The sequence below is a fragment of the Petromyzon marinus genome, chromosome 42 (genome assembly GCF_048934315.1).
Source record: "Petromyzon marinus isolate PM22_M1 ecotype Great Lakes invasive population chromosome 42, UKy_Petmar_22M1.pri1.0, whole genome shotgun sequence".
NCBI lineage: Eukaryota > Metazoa > Chordata > Hyperoartia > Petromyzontiformes > Petromyzontidae > Petromyzon > Petromyzon marinus.
Genome location: NC_133708.1, coordinates 6,244,936 through 6,262,999, shown reverse-complemented (window position 1 = coordinate 6,262,999; position 18,064 = coordinate 6,244,936). Strand labels below are relative to the sequence as shown.

Sequence of the window (18,064 nt, the reverse complement as noted above, 5' to 3'; positions counted from 1 at the left end):
TGAAAAATGAAATGAAAAATAAAAAAGAATAAAAATAGAAATAATCAAATTAAATCACAATTTGATTCTTTCTTAATTTTTTTCCCACCTACGTGACTTTACCGAAAGAACCAAGGAGCATAGATTTCACTGGTTTGAATTATTGCTGCTTCACAGCGGCGGCGAAAGTGATTCCAAGCACCGTACTGCGATTGCCTGTGAAGTATTTGTAGGTTGGATGGTGGAGACTCAGAGGGTGGCCTCTTGTTGTGCGTGTGTCAGACGAGACTCCCAGCAAAGCCAGGTGCTGGTGGCGGAGCCCAACTTGCCCCTCGCCTACCCCACTCGGGGCGTGGAGGTGCGGCCTCAGCAGAGCACCCTAATCCCGGGTACGAAGAGAGGACCCCCGCTCCTCCTGGCCTACAGCTCGCGGTCGCAAGGAAGCCACCAATGTCATCACCATCACCCCGTCATCACCATCGCTACCACCATTATCGTCATCATCACCACCACCTTCATCATCACCACTACCACCACCATCATCACCACCACCTTCATCATCACCACTACTACCACCATCATCGTCATCACCACCACCACCTTCATCATCACCACTACCACCACCATCATCACCACCACCTTCATCATCACCACTACTACCACCATCATCATCACCACCACCTTTATGATCACCACTACCACCACCTTCATCACCACCACCTTCATCATCACCACTACTACCACCATCATCGTCATCATCACCACCACCTTCATCATCACCACTACCACCACCTTCATCATCACCACTACTACCACCATCATCATCATCACCACCACCTTCATCATCACCACTACCACCACCATTATCGTCATCATCACCACCACCACCTTCATGATCACCACTACCACCACCTTCATCACCACCACCTTCATCATCACCACTACCACCACCATTATCACCACCACCTTCATCATCACCACTACTACCACCATCATCGTAATCATCACCACCACCTTCATCATCACCACTACCACCACCATCATCACCACCACCTTCATCATCACCACTACTACCACCATCATCGTCATCATCACCACCACCTTCATCATCACCACTACCACCACCTTCATCACCACCACCTTCATCATCACCACTACCACCACCTTCATCACCACCACCTTCATCATCACCACTACCACCATCATCGTCATCATCATCACCACCTTCATCATCACCACTACCACCGTCATCACCACCACCTTCATCATCACCACTACTACCACCATCATCGTCATCATCACCACCACCTTCATCACCACCACCACCACCACCTTCATCATTACCATCACCACCTTAATATTTTGATGTCCTTCATCAAAACCATCACCATTTCCATCATCACCTTTCTCATTACCCTGCCATCGTAATTATCACCACCACCGTCATCATTGTCAACAACAGCACCATCACCATAGTGATGCGAGTATATTGTCTTTGAACCTGAGTTGTCCATGGCATACAGTACATGAATGCTCACGGCAAGTGGCATCTGAACTAAGTTCGGGCAACTTTCATGTTGGCTTAGTATAAAATGTATTTCGCGCTTCGTAACATCAATCTTCAGCAGCATCATCAGCAACCTCAAACTTACCCACGAATAACAAAAATTGGGATCAGACGCAGTAGCGTATCCCTTCTGGCAGATAGTACCCAGTCTGCGGTTAGAGAGCGACTTTGTCACAGTCCTGCACCCTGAGCCCTGAACCTTGCGGCAACGTGCCGCACTGCAAACGCAGCGGCATCGCTTGGAACCGCACGGATGCGGTCAGCGATAAGCTCGGTGCGTTCCGAGTGAACTGTTTTACCAATGCATATCTCGCGATGAAATGTCAGATTACGCTGTGGAGACAATGGGGCACTTGTGTTTATTAAATACCCAGTAGGTTTTGATTTAAAGCTTTCGTGACTGCAGGGATTCATATTCTTGGTTCTTTCGGTAAAGTCACCACGTAGAAGGGAAACAATAAAATGATAAAAATATAAAACAATACAATTCTCACAACGTTTCGACTGCAACACGAGCAATCATCATCAGGTGTGAAAACTACGCGACTTTACCGTAAAAAACCAAGAATATTAATACTCAGTGGGTTGTTTTTTTTCGGGTAAGGCCCGAAAGAAAAAAACTGTTTCTCGATGGCAACCCAGCCAAGGTAACCCCAGGTAGCCTTCAAACAGGACCCCCTGGCATCCGTGCAGTGTGCGACGTGACAACGACATCGCAGCGGTGTCATCAAAGACTGTGCGTACGACTGTGCACACCAATGCTGGGGACATGCACGTGTCGCCCTGAAGGTGTACTCTGGGAAACCATACAGATCTGTACATGTGCTACTACAGCCCTTTAGTCAATGCACTGCTGGATGAGGGTTTCCCAAGGCCATGGTGGGTCGCAGGGGTTATTTGACCATACTTCACCACGCTGGTCGATGTGGGTTGGTGTAAGCGGGGAGAGGGCCGTGAGGAGGCAGCAGCAGCGGCAGCGGCAGCGCCCTCTTCCCCTGACCCCGCTCGCGTGTTTCTCTCGCTCGCAGGCCTGGGGTTGTACACCGCCTCCCGAGACACGTACGAGGTGAGTCCACTTCTTTCCTCTCTGGAGTTTGCGATGATTTGGCGATCCCTGCCCAAACAGAAGAAGGGGAGATGAATTAATGGCCCTCATGGTGGAGGTAGTTGGGCAGGGTGAGTGACCGGTTGGTGGAGGTAGTTGAGCAGGGTGAGTGACCGGTTGGTGGAGGTAGTTGGCAGGGTGAGTGACCGGTTGGTGGAGGTAGTTGGCAGGGTGAGTGACCGGTTGGTGGAGGTAGTTGGCAGGGTGAGTGACTGGTTGGTGGAGGTAGTTGGCAGGGTGAGTGACCGGTTGGTGGAGGTAGTTGGGCAGGGTGGGTGACCGGTTGGTGGAGGTAGTTGGCAGGGTGAGTGACCGGTTGATGGAGGTAGTTGGGCAGGATGAGTGACCGGTTGGTGGAGGTAGTTGGCAGGGTGAGTGACCGGTTGGTGGAGGTAGTTGGGCAGTGTGAGTGACCGGTTGGTGGAGGTAGTTGGCAGGGTGAGTGACCGGTTGGTGGAGGTAGTTGGGCAGGGTGAGTGACCGGTTGGTGGAGGTAGTTGGCAGGGTGAGTGACCGGTTGGTGGAGGTAGTTGGCAGGGTAGGTGACCGGTTGGTGGAGGTAGTTGGCAGGGTGAGTGACCGGTTGGTGGAGGTAGTTGGGCAGGGTGGGTGACCGGTTGGTGGAGGTAGTTGGTAGGGTGAGTGACCGGTTGATGAGGGTAGTTGGGCAGGGTGAGTGACCGGTTGGTGGAGGTAGTTGGGCAGGGTACGGAAGGCCATTTTCCCTTCAGATGATAAACATTTTTGAGCATCACCACTGCGCCGTGCCGCCCCCCGTCGCGTGACTCCCGTGCCCAGGTGACGCTGTGGGCCCAGCTCGGCGTGTTCGACACGGTGTCCGAGGTGGAGGGGGTGGAGGTGCAGGGACTTCAGACGCAGCGCCTCTCGCTCAGCAGCCGTCACCTGCCCAGCCTCAATGTGCAGCTGCGAGCGGTCACCTACACCAACACGGCATACTTGCCCGGCACGTCCGAGATGGGTACGGCGTTAGTCTGCATCTCGCTCTCACTCTCGACGCGTGTCGCGCCCCTAAACTTTCAACTGAACTCCTTCAGGATGGTGTTACTCCCACGGTAAAACTTCACGTCACGTCGCACATGCAAAGAATGCATCACCGAGGATTCGGGAGAATTGTTTGCGACCATTATTGCGGATAGAACAAACGAGGGGGCAATACGGGACAACATAAATGAAGCAAAGGTCACGGATTCCCCCAATGCAACCGTGACCCTTAACTGTGACAACTCGTGGGGTCGTTGGGTGTAACGGTGTCCAGCACGAGCCCACGCGCAGACCCATGCCGCGTTCTCACGGCCACCGACAAGCAAGCTCACCGGCCTGCCGCTTGGTCCTGGGCCATTTCAGCACGGCTCGAAAATCTTGTCACATCACGTCGTCCAATATTACAATGAAGATTAGTAAAGTAGGGTTGAAGAGAGGCTCCCAGCGGATTAGGCCACGCTAAATAAGAGACAGGCAACAGAGGAGACAGGCGTGGAGAGACAAACGCATCGACACGGTATCACCCTCCCGTTTCTTCCACACCACCGTTCCTACTTTCTATCCCTATTGCTGCCCCCCCCCCCCCCCGTCCCATTCCCCTAGTGCTCATGAAGAGTGGGAGCCACAAAGCAGAGATCCCGATCCGCGTGGCGCACCCCGAGATTCCACGCCTCTACGACAGCGGCGCGGGTGAGCGGCGGTGGAGCGTGCAGACTCTCAGCCATAGCCAGGCCCAGGCACTGGCTCCATCAGGGACAGCCTCGGTGGGCCAAGTTCGCTTGTCTTGAACCTACAGTCCTGAAGTTACGGTACTTCCCGAAGGCCATGTGGCTTATGGCGCATTGAGACCTACGGTTGAAATGTGCCTCACAAAATGTTAAATACTGTATTATTACATTATGGGATTTAAAAAAATGACACCACTTGACGGGAGTTGTCAGTGGCCGTGAATTCGGTGTGCCACGCTACGAACCCGGCGACCTGAGATCTATTCCCGCTCATGGCCACCAACAGTAACGAATATCTGAAGCGGGCCTGGTACCTCCCATATGTTGACTCGGCCTAAAATGGGTATCTCGTGCAATGTGTTAACGTCGCCACTCAGGAAACAAAGGCAGCCGGGCGTGGTTCTGGCCACCTACCCCCTTGAGCGCCATGGCGGCCTTTCGTAGGTGCTCACTATTCGGGAGTCTTCTTCGTCTTTGCATGTAAATGATTTTCGTCATAAATGTGGGGAAGCAGCAGCTCAGCTGATCTCGCACCGCTCTGCGAACTCGGCGACCTGACTCCTGGTGACAGCGAACGTCGTCCGTGAATGATATCGGAACGCGTCCTGGGCCTCCCCGTAGTTTGGCTCGCCCTTCAACGAGTACCTTGTGCGACTTGTGATTATCAGCGCCGAGGAGAGAAATGTGGCCGGGTGTGGTTCTGGCCACACGAGCCGCTCGTGCGACGTTGATGAGTCCTCACCAACAGCACTGGCCGTACGGGGTGGGGTCGTGACCTTCATTATTGTGACCGCGCGCGACCCGCGGCCAGATGGTGACATCGGCAACCTCGTCACGGTGGTGACCAAAACTTTCCTGCGCTACGACAAGCTGAGGGGACTCATCCGAAGCATCCGCCAATTCTACCCCACCGTCACCGTCATCGTGGCGGACGACTCAGACCACCCCGAGATGCTGCAGGAGTCGCGCGTGGAGCAGTACATCATGCCCTTCGGAAAGGTGGGCAGTGGCTCTCGAATCCACGCGGAGATGCAGGCTGAGAGCATTCACGATTCGTAACTGAACGTCGCGACTTTGAAAAATGCCTGCCTCGGTAGATCATGCTTACTTTACGTATGCAGGCACTTACCATGTTTGGTCATCCTCGGTGCACTGCCGTCTCGAGACACGTGACTAAACTATCGGAACGTATATGTTTACTCGGCCAATATTCACCATTGACTTTTTGGGTCAGGCTAGGAAACGATCCTGCCCAGTTGTGTTACATAAACCTCCCACCGCCAAATGTGGCCAAACAAATTGAGTTGTCACGCGCGCGAGCGTTAAACACGCCAATTGCAGTTCCAGCTCATACACGGGGGAAGGTGACAAACGATCCGCACAACCAGATGTAGCAGCGACAAGATACGCACGCCTCGTTTAAAACTGCATCAAGAATCATCAGGACAAGATCCAGGTGGTCGAAATTAAATTCACGAACCCAGAGTGGCCGACGTTTTCGCGCAAGTGAATGACCAAATTAAAGCAGCAGACCAAACACGTGACTCTATTGCATGAATCGTCATCGACTGGACTAAGACGAGGACTAAAATAAATACAATGTTGACTTAACACTGCCCTCTTGTACCCGATCAGTACGGCCAAGATGCGGCCGTTTCAGAACGTTAGATCTCGCGTGATCGTACAAAATGAACCCGCGGGCCATAGCCCCCCGCCCGGCTTCAATGTGACGCTCTGCTGCCTGCAGCCCATCCAGAGGGCCTCACACAGCAGATGGCTTCGCGTGTTCCCCTGCTCGCTCCGCCAGGGCTGGTTCGCCGGGAGGAACTTGGCGATCTCCCAGGTGACCACCAAGTATCTGCTGTGGGTGGACGATGACTTCCTGTTCACGGAGAGCACGAGCTTGGAGCGCATGGTGGAGGTGCTGGACAAGACGCTGTTCGACGTCGTGAGTTTTCCTCTCGTGTTTTGATGCCACGCGCGAATAATCGTGATCTTAATAATCATCGGCGTAATCGAGTGGCGAGCGTGGTACTGCCGCTGAGCCACTACTCCACATTCGCAGTGTGACGCAGTGTGACGCTGTGTGACGCTGTGCGACACGGTTTGACGCTGTGTGATACAATGTGATACTGTGCGACGCGGTGTGATGCTGTGCGACATGGTGTGACGCTGTGTGATACGATGTGATGCTGTACAACGCCGTGAGATGCTGTGCCACGCTGTGCGACGTGGTGTGACACAGTGCGATGCTGTGTGACACAGTGTGACGCTGTGCAACACGCTGTGGCATAGTGTGACTCGGGTGTGACGCTGTGTGACATGGTGTGACGCTGTGTGACATGGTGTGATACTGTATGCCAAGGTGTGATGCTGATGCTGTGTGACACGGTGTGACATGGTGTGACGCGGTGACACGGTGTGATGCTGTGTGGCACGGTGTGACATGATGTGACGCGGTGACATGGTGTGATGCTGTGTGGCACGGTGTGACGCAGTGACACTGTGACGCGGTGTAACATGGTGTGACACTGTGCAACATGGTGTGACGCAGTGTTACGCGGTGTGAAACGGTGTGACGCGGTGTGACGCGGTGTGATGCTGTGCTACACGGTGTGATGCTGCGACACAGTGTAAAACGGTGTGACATGGTGTGACGCAGTGTGACACGGTGTGACGCTGTGTGGCACGGTGTGACACAGTGACACTGTAACGTGGTGTGACACTGTGCGACACGGTGTGACGCGATGTGACACTGGGTGAAAGCAGTGTGATGCTGTGACACGGTGTGATTGTGTGTGATGCAGTGTGATGCTGTGAGACGCGGTGTGACACTGTGCAACGCGGTGTTACGCTGTGTGATTTGATGCTGCGTGACACAGTGTGATATGGTGTGACGCGGTGTGACATTGTGCGACAAAGTGTGACATGGTATGACGCGGTGTGACGCTGTGCGACACGGTGTGCGGCTATTTGACGCCGTATGACACTGTGCAACACTGTGATGCAGTGTGACGCTGTCACGTGGTGTGACGGTGAGGGTGTGACACTGTGATGCAGTGTGACGTGGTGATGCAGTGTGTGACGCAGTGTGACACTGTGCGCTGCCAGGGCCACCCTGAGCCCCACTGCCTAGGCTCGGTGAGGCCTCTTAATATCCTGTCTGGGTGCATAAAACACTTGAAATTACTGAATAACTTTTGCGTTGACATAAGCATGTTGACAGAATTAAAATCAAGGAAAGTTGTGGAATTCTGGTTAATCTATGAAGATGGCATCAAAGCCTTTTACAGAAATACTTCAGCATGGCCAACTTGCTAATTATTATACAGTACTTGGGTAATATTAAAATTTTACAGCACTGTCCGGGTGGGTACAGGGAGATCCAGCACCGGTTCAGATATCACTTGCCACTGATAACAGGGTAGCAGCCATGGCAAGGAACTGAACTCGGGGTCCGTGAGTAAACCACTGGATGAGTGCTCCAATACTGGACGTGGGAAGCGGTAGTGTAGCGGCCGATTGACGTTTCGGACCTTTGGGTCCTGTGCTCAGCATCTGGACATCTGTGAGAAAGAGCGTCATGGCTCATTGGAATTCCTGCAGGATAAATGAAGATGATCATCATTCAATTTTGATTTAAAGCTTTCGTGACTGCAGGGATTCATATTCTTGGTTCTTTCGGTAAAGTCACGTAGAAGGGAAACAATTAAATAATATAAACATAAAAACAATAGAATTATCACGACGTTTCGACTGCAATACAAGCAATCATCATCAGTTGTGAAAACCACAGCAAGAAAATTTGAAAAAACAACCGCCACTTTTTTTAAAATTGTCTTGCTGTGGTTTTCACACCTGATGATGATTGCAGTCGAAACGTGATAATTTTATTGTTTTATATTTTTTTTATAATTTTATTGTTTCCCTTCTACGTGACTTTACCGAAAGAACCAAGAATATGATCATCATTCTGAACTACGTGAAAGCAAAACTCTCCCCGGCGCCAGGTGGGTGGCAAAGTCGCCAACAACGCGTTCCAGCACAAGCTGAAGGTGGTGGCGGGCAGCCCCGAGGAGGGAGACTGCCTCTTCCGCCTCTCGGGCTCCTACCAGCAGCTCGACGGCTTCCCCAGCTGCGCCATCGTCGACGTCGTGGTCAACTTCTTCATGGCGCGCACCACGAGCGTGCGCGCTGTGGGGTTCGACCCCCAGTTCAACCGCGTGGGCCACACGGGTACCGGCCGCACGCGCGCCCGCGCACGCCCACCGCATGATTGCCGGTTCCAACGCCGCTTTTTCAGGAGGGTCCTTTGGAGTTATCACGGGCGACGATGCTATTGCTTCCCCATTCACGAATTAGCGGTGTAATATTGAATACGTGGTCCACAATGCCAGCACGCAATGGCCTCCTGTTCTTCAAATAACGTCACGGGATGTTTAAATCATCCACTGTGAAGCGTGCGGAGACGCGTATTTATTGATGGTGCACACCCCACAGTGTTAACCAGGGAGGCCTGCTAGTTTCTAACCGATAACCTTTACAAGAGGTTAACGTGTCGTAACGATGGGATATGGGCACGGCACGGTATAGGGTAACACAGTAGAAGCAGGCTATAGGGACACCTAAGGACAGTTCTGATATAAGCAACACGTGCTTGCATGACATTTACAATCTGAGTACGACGTTTCGCCAGTAATTACAACAAGCTTCATCAGGCCACAGCCAATCTGAATTGTCGTAATCAGTTTGTAAATGTTGTGGCTTGGCTCTCCAACACACCGGTGTGCTGTACTAGTGACGAATTGACACGTTCTGTTTACGTGACAACCCTTACTAGTTGGCTGTCGGATAGTGGCGGGTTTTAACGATACATTTTAATATTCACGCGCTCTAACACCCCCCAAAAAGAACTCTATTATACATTTGCCTTTGCTCATGGGTTCGATTCCCGACTCAGACGTCTTTCTGAGTGGAGTTTGTATGTTCTCCCCATTCCGCATGGATTTCCTCCGGATTCTCAAGTTTCCTCCCAGAGTAAAAAAAGAAAGAAATACACATTCAACGTAACTGGTCTTGGCCAAAACATCCCAATGCTGAAACGTCACCGACAACTTATTGAATATGGACCACACACAGCAGCAGCATCTGACGGAGCACCGTGCCACCCTTAACACAACACCGCGATTTCACAATCTCGACGATCCATTCAGGAATCGCGACTCCAGGCCAGGCACCCGCAATAGCGTGATTCTCTGCTGGGTGCGTTTCCTTACCTGAGTGCGTGATATCTTTGAACCATTCACAGAGTTTTTTATCGACGGGCTGGGCAAGCTGCGCGTGGCCACGTGCAGCGACGTCTCCATCGGTCACGCAGCCAAGTTGCCCGGAACCCAGAAGCAGTACAACAAGTTCCGCCAAGCGCCGGACGCCCACAGTCGCACGGTGCGCGCTCTCTTCTTCAAGAATCACCTCAAGTGTTACCAGATGTAGTCACGTCTTCACTGCTGGCAGCACTGGATGTTCGGAATCCAAAGATGGGGTCGCTGCCTTATTAGCCACAGGGGACCGATCCCAAGGTCAATGCAATTCCACCAGATCTCGGTACAAATCAAATCCGAACATGTCGATTCCCAGGACTGTCTGGGTCAAACCCAGTGAGGTTCTTGGCTACCCTATAGCCAAGAACCTCACATGGTTGGTGGGACTTGAATTGTACAGAGACCTGGTGCCGGCATCGTGTTGTGTTGGAACTCCGTTGCAGTGCACGGCATAGACTTGGGCTGAGAGACACGTTTGGGTTTGGTCTGCAGTGGAAAAGGTGGCCAGGCCTAGGGTGCACATGGGGCTGGTGCCGGCATCGTGTTGTGTTGGAACTCCGTTGCAGTGCACGGCATAGACTTGGGCTGAGAGACACGTTTGGGTTTGGTCTGCAGTGGAAAAGGTGGCCAGGCCTAGGGTGCACATGGGGCTTAGGTCAGGGCCAGATTAAGGTCCTTCTACCGCCGCTGTCATTCGCTTGTTTCACGCCTACTTCATCCTACCGCTGGACAGATGTCGTTACTGCTGATACGTTCATTATTTAGTCCGTGCCGTCATTCAATGGGGGTCTGCCGTGTGACGCAGATTGGCATATCTAATTTGAAATGATTGAAAAAAAAAGCAAGGTAAACCTAAAAATAGTGAGCGAAAAATGTTCAATGATGTTTTACTATCATTATCATCAGATGACGCAGCTTTAAAAGAATACTGTTCATTTTCATCAATATCAGTGTGTTGTATATGTGGGTTATGAAAATTTGATGAAAATAATAAAAAGTAAATGATTTTTTAATTTGCATAAATATCCGAAATTATGTTAATTTGTGTAATTATGCATATAATTATGCTAATTCGAGAGATAATCGTATTAATTTATGCGAGTGTGTGTGATTATGATAATGCAGGTCGTTATGATAATTAGGGTCGTATCCAATCGGGATAAGACAATTAATCGTATGCAGTTATGCAGGTGTGCGTGAATGAGAGAGTCAACTCAGCTTCATTGTTTAACTCCGTATTATCAATAAGGATACGATTATTCTCGCTTTAACATTTATTGATTATGTGTGTTAGTGTGCTTATGATAGGTCCCCCAAGTTCATATCTCAATCGCAGAACAATTCTTGTGGAATTTCAGAAAGAATCACACACAGCCCTTCTGCATTAATCAATTTTATTTTCTAGCTAAACTTTAATTTTTGGATAATATGAGAACTCTCAATCTCGGAATATCAACACAGTATTAACACGGTAACCATCACGATTGCGTTGTTTCACTTTGGTCACGGCACGTATGGTTAACCACCGCGTAGCGCGACCTCGGTTGTTGAGAGAGAGACAAAAAAACATGCAAAGGCGACTCTAAGCAAAACCTTAACTCTCTATTATGAATGATTATACTGGAATTTGCACACACAGTACCGCATTCATTCCTAGATCCATAACAAGATTATGCCATTAAAGACGACCGACTAAAATATTTCTCAGTGACCGTATTCACGTAACTCGATGGCAACAATGTTCTTCGTTATCAATTGATTTTTAATGCACCACCTTGGAGTGGCAACCCTTCTTGATTGTCCCGATATGTGTATCGTGTGGCTTCTTTATCACTGGTTCAATTCTTTTCGTAAAGCAGACGCCGAGGTTGGCATCTGTTGTGTCAAAAATGTGTTTGTTCCCTGCGGAGCGGTGGGGGGTGTGAGGGTGAGTGTTTGGGGGAGGGGGGGGGCATATGAACACGGCTGCCAGTTTCTGTCCACAGCTGGCTGGAAGAGTCGGCACGACGCTCGCCGTCGTCGCGCGATGATCTGTCGTCAGACAGCGCCCGCAGCTCGTCCGCTGGCTGTAGTTCCTCACTCTTGTCTTGGTTCCCAGCTGCTGCTGGTCGGTGTGCGTGTGGGTCGAACCCACGGCGCGCTCGCTGGCGCTGACACTCTTGCTCACGGGCGGCTGGTCAGGCTCTTTCCGCTGCTGATTGAGCCAAGTCGCACGCGCTCTCTCTCTGTTGAGACGCCCGAGCGCTCTCAGCGCCGATTCGCTGACAGCCGGCTTTCTTCACTGCTGGATGACTGCTGCACGCTCTTGCTTGGCGGCTGGTCAGGCTCTTTCCGCTGCTGATTGAGCCACGTCGCACGCGCTCTCTCTGTGGAGATGCTGACAGCCGGCTTTCTTCACTGCTGGATGACTGCTGCACACTCTTGCTTGGCGGCGCTGACTCGTTGACTCTTTGTTTGTTGGCGGCTGGCCAAGCTTTTTCCGCTGCTGGATGGCTGGCACTTGATGTAGGAATAAGTTTTGAGCGATACTTCGTTCCTCAGCCCTGAACTCACTTTCGTTGATACATCGCGACTCAGTGATCCTCGCTACTCAGCGAGGCTCGCGCTCCTTGGAGCCGGCCGTTCGCTGCGACTGCTCGTGCCTTGTCGAACTCCTTGAACTGTTGATCTGTCTTGACTGAACTATCAAAATGCGGCTGACCATTATATCAAAAATATTCTCCGCTCTGCGCAGTGAAAGGGGGGGGGGGGGGCGTGGCCTGTGTGTGTGTGTGTACGTGCGTGTGTGTGGCATTCCACAAGCCATCTGCGTTATACGATCCTGGGGAGGGGGCGACCCTCTTTCTTTGACAGGTTTTATTTCTGTTTATGACTCATCACCTGGATTTTCTGGTTTAATGGCCCTGTTACGATCGATATCTGGTTTTCCTGTGTGACTGGCTTACGTTTTTAATTAATTTTGTCACTAAAAAAATGATATATATAACCGCAAATAGTATTGTTAATATCAATTTTGGAAAAGGCTCATACAGCCAACAAATGTCCTGACAGGACGACCGTATGACGAGTGCCATGTTGATTGAATTTTTCATTAAAGCTTAAAGATTTGTTTGACTTATTTTCGGTGCAATACGCCTCATGAGTCAACGATTTTCTACCACCGCAATGAAATTGCAACGAGCAGCCATTCGAATAAATGTATTCAAGAAGATATCTTGGTTACATTTTTTTCGTACAAACAAAAAAAGTCAACATTGTTTTTCGTAGGCCCTTTTAGTTGATTGGATAATGCCGCCCTGGGTGAGGTTTGCAGGCTTGGCTCACGGTTCATTATTATCAGGGACTTGAACTCTTCACTTAAAGCACAATCGTTGTGGAAACGGTCTCGTGATGTATTTTTGTCGTGTCGAAAATGATTGCCGACAGCACTGGTGGGAATTTGTGTACGAGACTGCTTGCGCGTGGGCGTTCTTGCCGGTATCAGTTTCCACGCGTGTTTATTTTACCTATGGATGCAGTACTTTAAATAAATATAAGGTGATAATTTTACTGTTTTGTATTATTTTATTGTGTCCCTTCTACGTGACTTTACCGAAAGAACCAAGAATATGAATCCCTGCAGTCACGAAAACTTTAAATCAAAATATAAGGTGTGATTGTTTACTCAGGTTAGAACTCAAGAGACCAGGATAAATGTAATTTTCAAGAGTGGCCAGGAGCATGTCTGCCGGCAGGGGGCGGTGATTGCTACTGCTGTGATCCCAGTCGAGTACCGTAATTTGCGGTGGCTTTTTGGGAATTTGGCAAACGAATCTTATGGCGAGCGCCCCGGGGTCCCGAATAAACGGAAGTCAAAATCGTATTTTATTTATTTATGTTTGGCGACTCCCGTCCCACCGCGCACATAAACGCTGCGACCCACCTGGCGCAGATCGTTCCGCTGTCGTGTCCAAGCACAGCGAGGACGAATGCGCAGAAGAGCTGAACAAGCACTCCATGCTCGGGAATGGGCAGGATCATGAAGTCTTATGCAAAGCTGCTCAAACTGCCTACACGACTTAAGTCCTTTATTTATCGTAACGGTATGCATCATTTTGATTTAAAGCTTTCGTGACTGCAGGGATTTATATTCTTGGTTCTTTCGATAAAGTCACGGAGAAGGGAAACAATAAAATAATAAAAATATAAAATAATAAAATTCTCACGACGTTTCGATTATTATTATTCGTCTCCCCCTCCTCTTTGCCGAACATAGATGGACTCGTCCATCTGAACAAACTGTCAAATCACTCTCCGTGGTGCTAACGCTAAAAATAACCGCCACTTTTTCCAAATGTTCTTGCTGTGGTTTTCACACCTGATGATGATTGCTTGTGTTGCAGTCGAAACGTCGTGAGAATTTTATTGTTTTATATTTTTATTATTTTATTGTTTCCCTTCTACGTGACTTTACCGAAAGAACCAAGAATAGGTATGCATAATAATAAGTGAAACTGCTCTCTTCATTATTGTGTGACCTACCAATGTCTGCAGCCAGGATCAATCGATTACAATCCTATTACCTGCAGATATTTAACAGATGAGATGAGTTGCACCGTTAATTCCTCCTGTTTGATAATACTTCTCTTGTCTGTATGCATCTGTGCAGATTTTTTTTGCGGTTAAGCCATAGTCCCCACATACCGCCAATATCAATGATAAGAGTAGCGGCGACTCACTACTCTGTAGAGTAACATTGCTAAAACCGCTTGTTACAATATGAACAGCGCATTGAGAACGCGTACTATTTTATGTACTCTTTACAAACTGTGTTCACAAATCTACACTGATTAATACGATGATTGACAGAGGGGTGTAAATTATTTTTTCGATAGCGCATTTAAACAGAGGTACGGCAGGTAAGTAGTTTTCCGTTTTAAAGGCATATTTTAACAAGACAACACTTGCCATCCTTCAAACCCATTGGTTAAAAAGAGCAAAGTTAGTGTTTACATTAGAATACAATGTTTATATTATATATGATATGCTTACATTATAATACAATGTTTATGCGAGAGCCGGGGGTTTCTGGGACCCCGGGGGTTCCGCCAAAAAGTTCAAATGTGTACTCAATGCAAATGTAGTCTGGGTTCAGAAACCAGACAAACTCGCTTGGATTTGCTTCAGTATTTTCAGGTAGTACTGTACTGATTAAAACCTCAAGTCATAAATAATTTAACTGTATGCACTTCCCTGAAGTTTATATCGATTATATATAATGTAACCAATATCCATGTTTTACTCTTATTTGGCAGTAAAGTAGTTCAACTGTTGCAAGTGCAATCATTGAGAATGATCAAGTGTTTCAAAAAAATAAGTACATTTCTAAAGTTTCCGTGGTGTTGTCGATTCAGATAATACAAATGACTAAAGTGCAGCTTACTGATGTGGCTTGTTTATCAACTTTAATTTCTGAAAATGTGCGCATCAGTCTCTTGGTCTGGTGCGGTTGAGAGCGGATGAGTGTTTACGCACCCGCCCTGTTATCATGACAGATAGCCATCATGACAGATAGCCAGTCCCCCAAGCAGCAAACGTCCACAACATTGATCCAGGATGGCCCTCTGCTGTCAGAGCCGTGTTACTCCACGCGAGACGACACTTTCACAAGCCAACGATGGACGAATGTGCAGGCGTGCAACCCCACCCAGTCGCTTTTCCAATGGAAGAACTTTCTAATGTACTCCATCTCCCTTCCATCGTCTTTCTCCAAGCTCCTATGAATCACCTTGCTCGTCGGTTTAAGAAATGGCTCGACTACGGATCACAACTTCCGACAGTGCTGTGTTTTTGCAGGCCACGACTTTTCTGGCCTTTGCTCAGCCAGTGTTAAAGCATACATTTGGCTGGGAGCAACACAATGGCTGGAGGCGCCGGCAACTGGGTACCACGTGGGCCCGCAGAAGGCCGCAACACGTGTTCTGTAGGATGGTGGCCCCACGCAAACCGCTCAGTATATCAAGAACCCTGGTGTGCTTCTAAGGGCTGACGAGATGTGGTTATGGGTATTGCTCGTGATCGAGGTGCAGGGCTAGGCGTATTTTTTTGTCAACTTCCGGGAATTTCTGTGGAAACGAGACGTCTCGTAGTCGACTGCAGTTTGGCTGAACACGGACGGGTAAGTCAGTCTGGTAGACATTAAATCGCACATGGGTGGGGGAATCGGCAAAGGGCAACGAACAAAGCATTCGCATTGCTGTAGTAAGAGAACACCATAAGTATATTGGCATCCGATCGCGGCCTTTAGGGAATGTATTATTCTAACACAACAAAAACGCAAGGGTTGCCCACAATTGCGGATGTCAGCTCAGTGGTAACGTTTGTCGAGGCCCTTGGCTCGATTCCCGACACGGACGCCGGTGTGTGGTTTATGATTTCCCTGTCCTGCAGTACGAAGGTTCATATTCTATTCAGGGCCCGTCAGTACAATGTACCCGATCCCAATCCTGGGCCTTCCCTAGATCGACTCGGCGTCAAAATACCTGTGCGATGTGTAAACACTCGTCACTTTTAATTTAAAGCTTTCGTGACGGCAGGGATTCATATTCTTTGTTCTTTCGGTAAAGTCACCACGTAGAAGGGAAACAATAAAATAGATTGCTTGTGTTGCAGTCGAAACGTCGTGAGAATTTTTATAATTTTTATTGTTTCCCTTCTACGTGGCTACCGAAAGAACCAAGAATATACTCGTCACTGGTTGATATTCCAGCCACCCACCTCCTCGTGTGCCGTGACGGCCTTCGTAGGGGGCTCGCTAACAGCGATTGCCCCCCAAACGGCCTCGGGCTATACGGGGGACTTTGCGACGCTGGCATGTTCTCCATGTCGCGCATGGGATTCCTCCATTCTACGAGCCAACCTCTTCCCCCCTACAATGTAACTCGTATTTAGAAACAAATCAAACGTTGCAAATTAACAAATGGAATTACTGTACACATGGCAATCAAGCCCCCCCCCCCCCGCTACTCGCCATTTTTACGACTGCCCTTCTCCAAAGCTTAATCTTCACGTGCAGCGTGTTGGTGCGCTGTAGAAAATAAATAAAAACATTTTAAAAAGCCTCGGCCCGGCCAGGTCTGCCGTCCCGCGCACTCCTCGTGTGAACACGGGAGCCAGGACCGATCGTGTCCGAGAGAGCCGAAGACTGTCGCGGTGCGAGAGAGTTCTGCGAAAGCCGCGCTGGATCAGTCCCCAGGTTTCACGCAGCGCCTTGCGGCCTCGTCTATCCGTTCGGGTTCATCACGCCCAGCGCGGTCGGGCCGAGCTCTCACCGCCCCCCGACTCCCCATTGGGAGCTGTGGGGCTCGCTCTGCCGCTGTCATCATCTCGAGCCCCACCTCATCGCGGAGGGGGCTCGATCAAATAAGATCATGTGTAAGTTATTAGTCGAGGGAAACGGCGCCACACACACGGACACGCACATGTGCAGTGTGGAATCTAAGTGTAGGCTAGGTGCAAAGGTTATGTGTGTGTGTGCTCGCGAGTGTGATGGTGAGTGTCGTGATGAGTGTGATGGTGAGTGTGATGATAGTGAGTGCCGCGTGTAGTCAGTTGTTACACAAACGCTCTCACTCCACGCCGCTCCCCTCTGCCCCCACCCACCACGTGCTGCCGTCTTTATACCGGCGCGCAGGGCAGTGTGGGTAACAACTACGGTGCGCGGGCAGCCAAATACGTGAAATAAAAAATCGCGTTCTGTCTCCTTCACCACCTGCGCATTCAATTATGAGTTAATTGACCAATTAGTGAACTCGCCCACCCTCATATTTAGTCGCCATTTAACTCATCCACATACTCATTTACTCACCCACCAATGCCGTCACTCATTCCGTCGCTCGACCAACAGTCTCCCACGAACACATTTATTTTCCTGCTTTGGGACCGTCCATAAATGACGTCACGATTTTTTGACCCCCCCCCCCTTCGTCACACGGCGTCACAAAAAGTCAGACCCCCCTCCCCCTCAAATGACGTCACAAATCTCTGCCCCCCTCCCCCCCTAAAAAATATATAAAACATGCTTCAAATCGCTTTAAACTATTGTCATTGTAGTGCGAATTTAATGTGGCGCTGCACTCTTGATGTTGTAGGAGAAAGCATTTATTAAACAGTCTATTTGAGTAGAACGTGTCGTCTATATTTATTTAAAGTTGCGCATTTTGATGTGACGTCACATTTCTCAAACACCCCCCCCTCTACGTCACACATCGTCACAAATGTCTGACCCCACCCCCCCAGGTGCGTGACGTCATTTATGGACGGCCCCATTACTCACCCACCCGTGAACTTACCTCGTAGTCCACTTACCCATTAACTAATTAAC

General features: G+C 49.6%; 1 protein-coding gene across 1 annotated transcript in view; it reads left to right on the top strand.

Moving 5' to 3' along the window:
* Nucleotides 1-13,246, top strand: part of LOC116951224 (beta-1,4 N-acetylgalactosaminyltransferase 1-like) — a 71,569-nt gene extending 58,323 nt beyond the window's left edge. Inside the window, exons 4-11 of the mRNA XM_032969714.2 lie at nucleotides 262-368; nucleotides 2,575-2,612; nucleotides 3,450-3,630; nucleotides 4,257-4,343; nucleotides 5,193-5,380; nucleotides 6,189-6,329; nucleotides 8,392-8,617; nucleotides 9,690-13,246. Coding sequence (XP_032825605.2) covers nucleotides 262-368; nucleotides 2,575-2,612; nucleotides 3,450-3,630; nucleotides 4,257-4,343; nucleotides 5,193-5,380; nucleotides 6,189-6,329; nucleotides 8,392-8,617; nucleotides 9,690-9,874 — 1,153 coding nt within the window. The 3' untranslated portion in view covers nucleotides 9,875-13,246. The remainder of the gene's footprint in view (nucleotides 1-261; nucleotides 369-2,574; nucleotides 2,613-3,449; nucleotides 3,631-4,256; nucleotides 4,344-5,192; nucleotides 5,381-6,188; nucleotides 6,330-8,391; nucleotides 8,618-9,689) is intronic.
* Nucleotides 13,247-18,064: the final 4,818 nt, after the last annotated feature.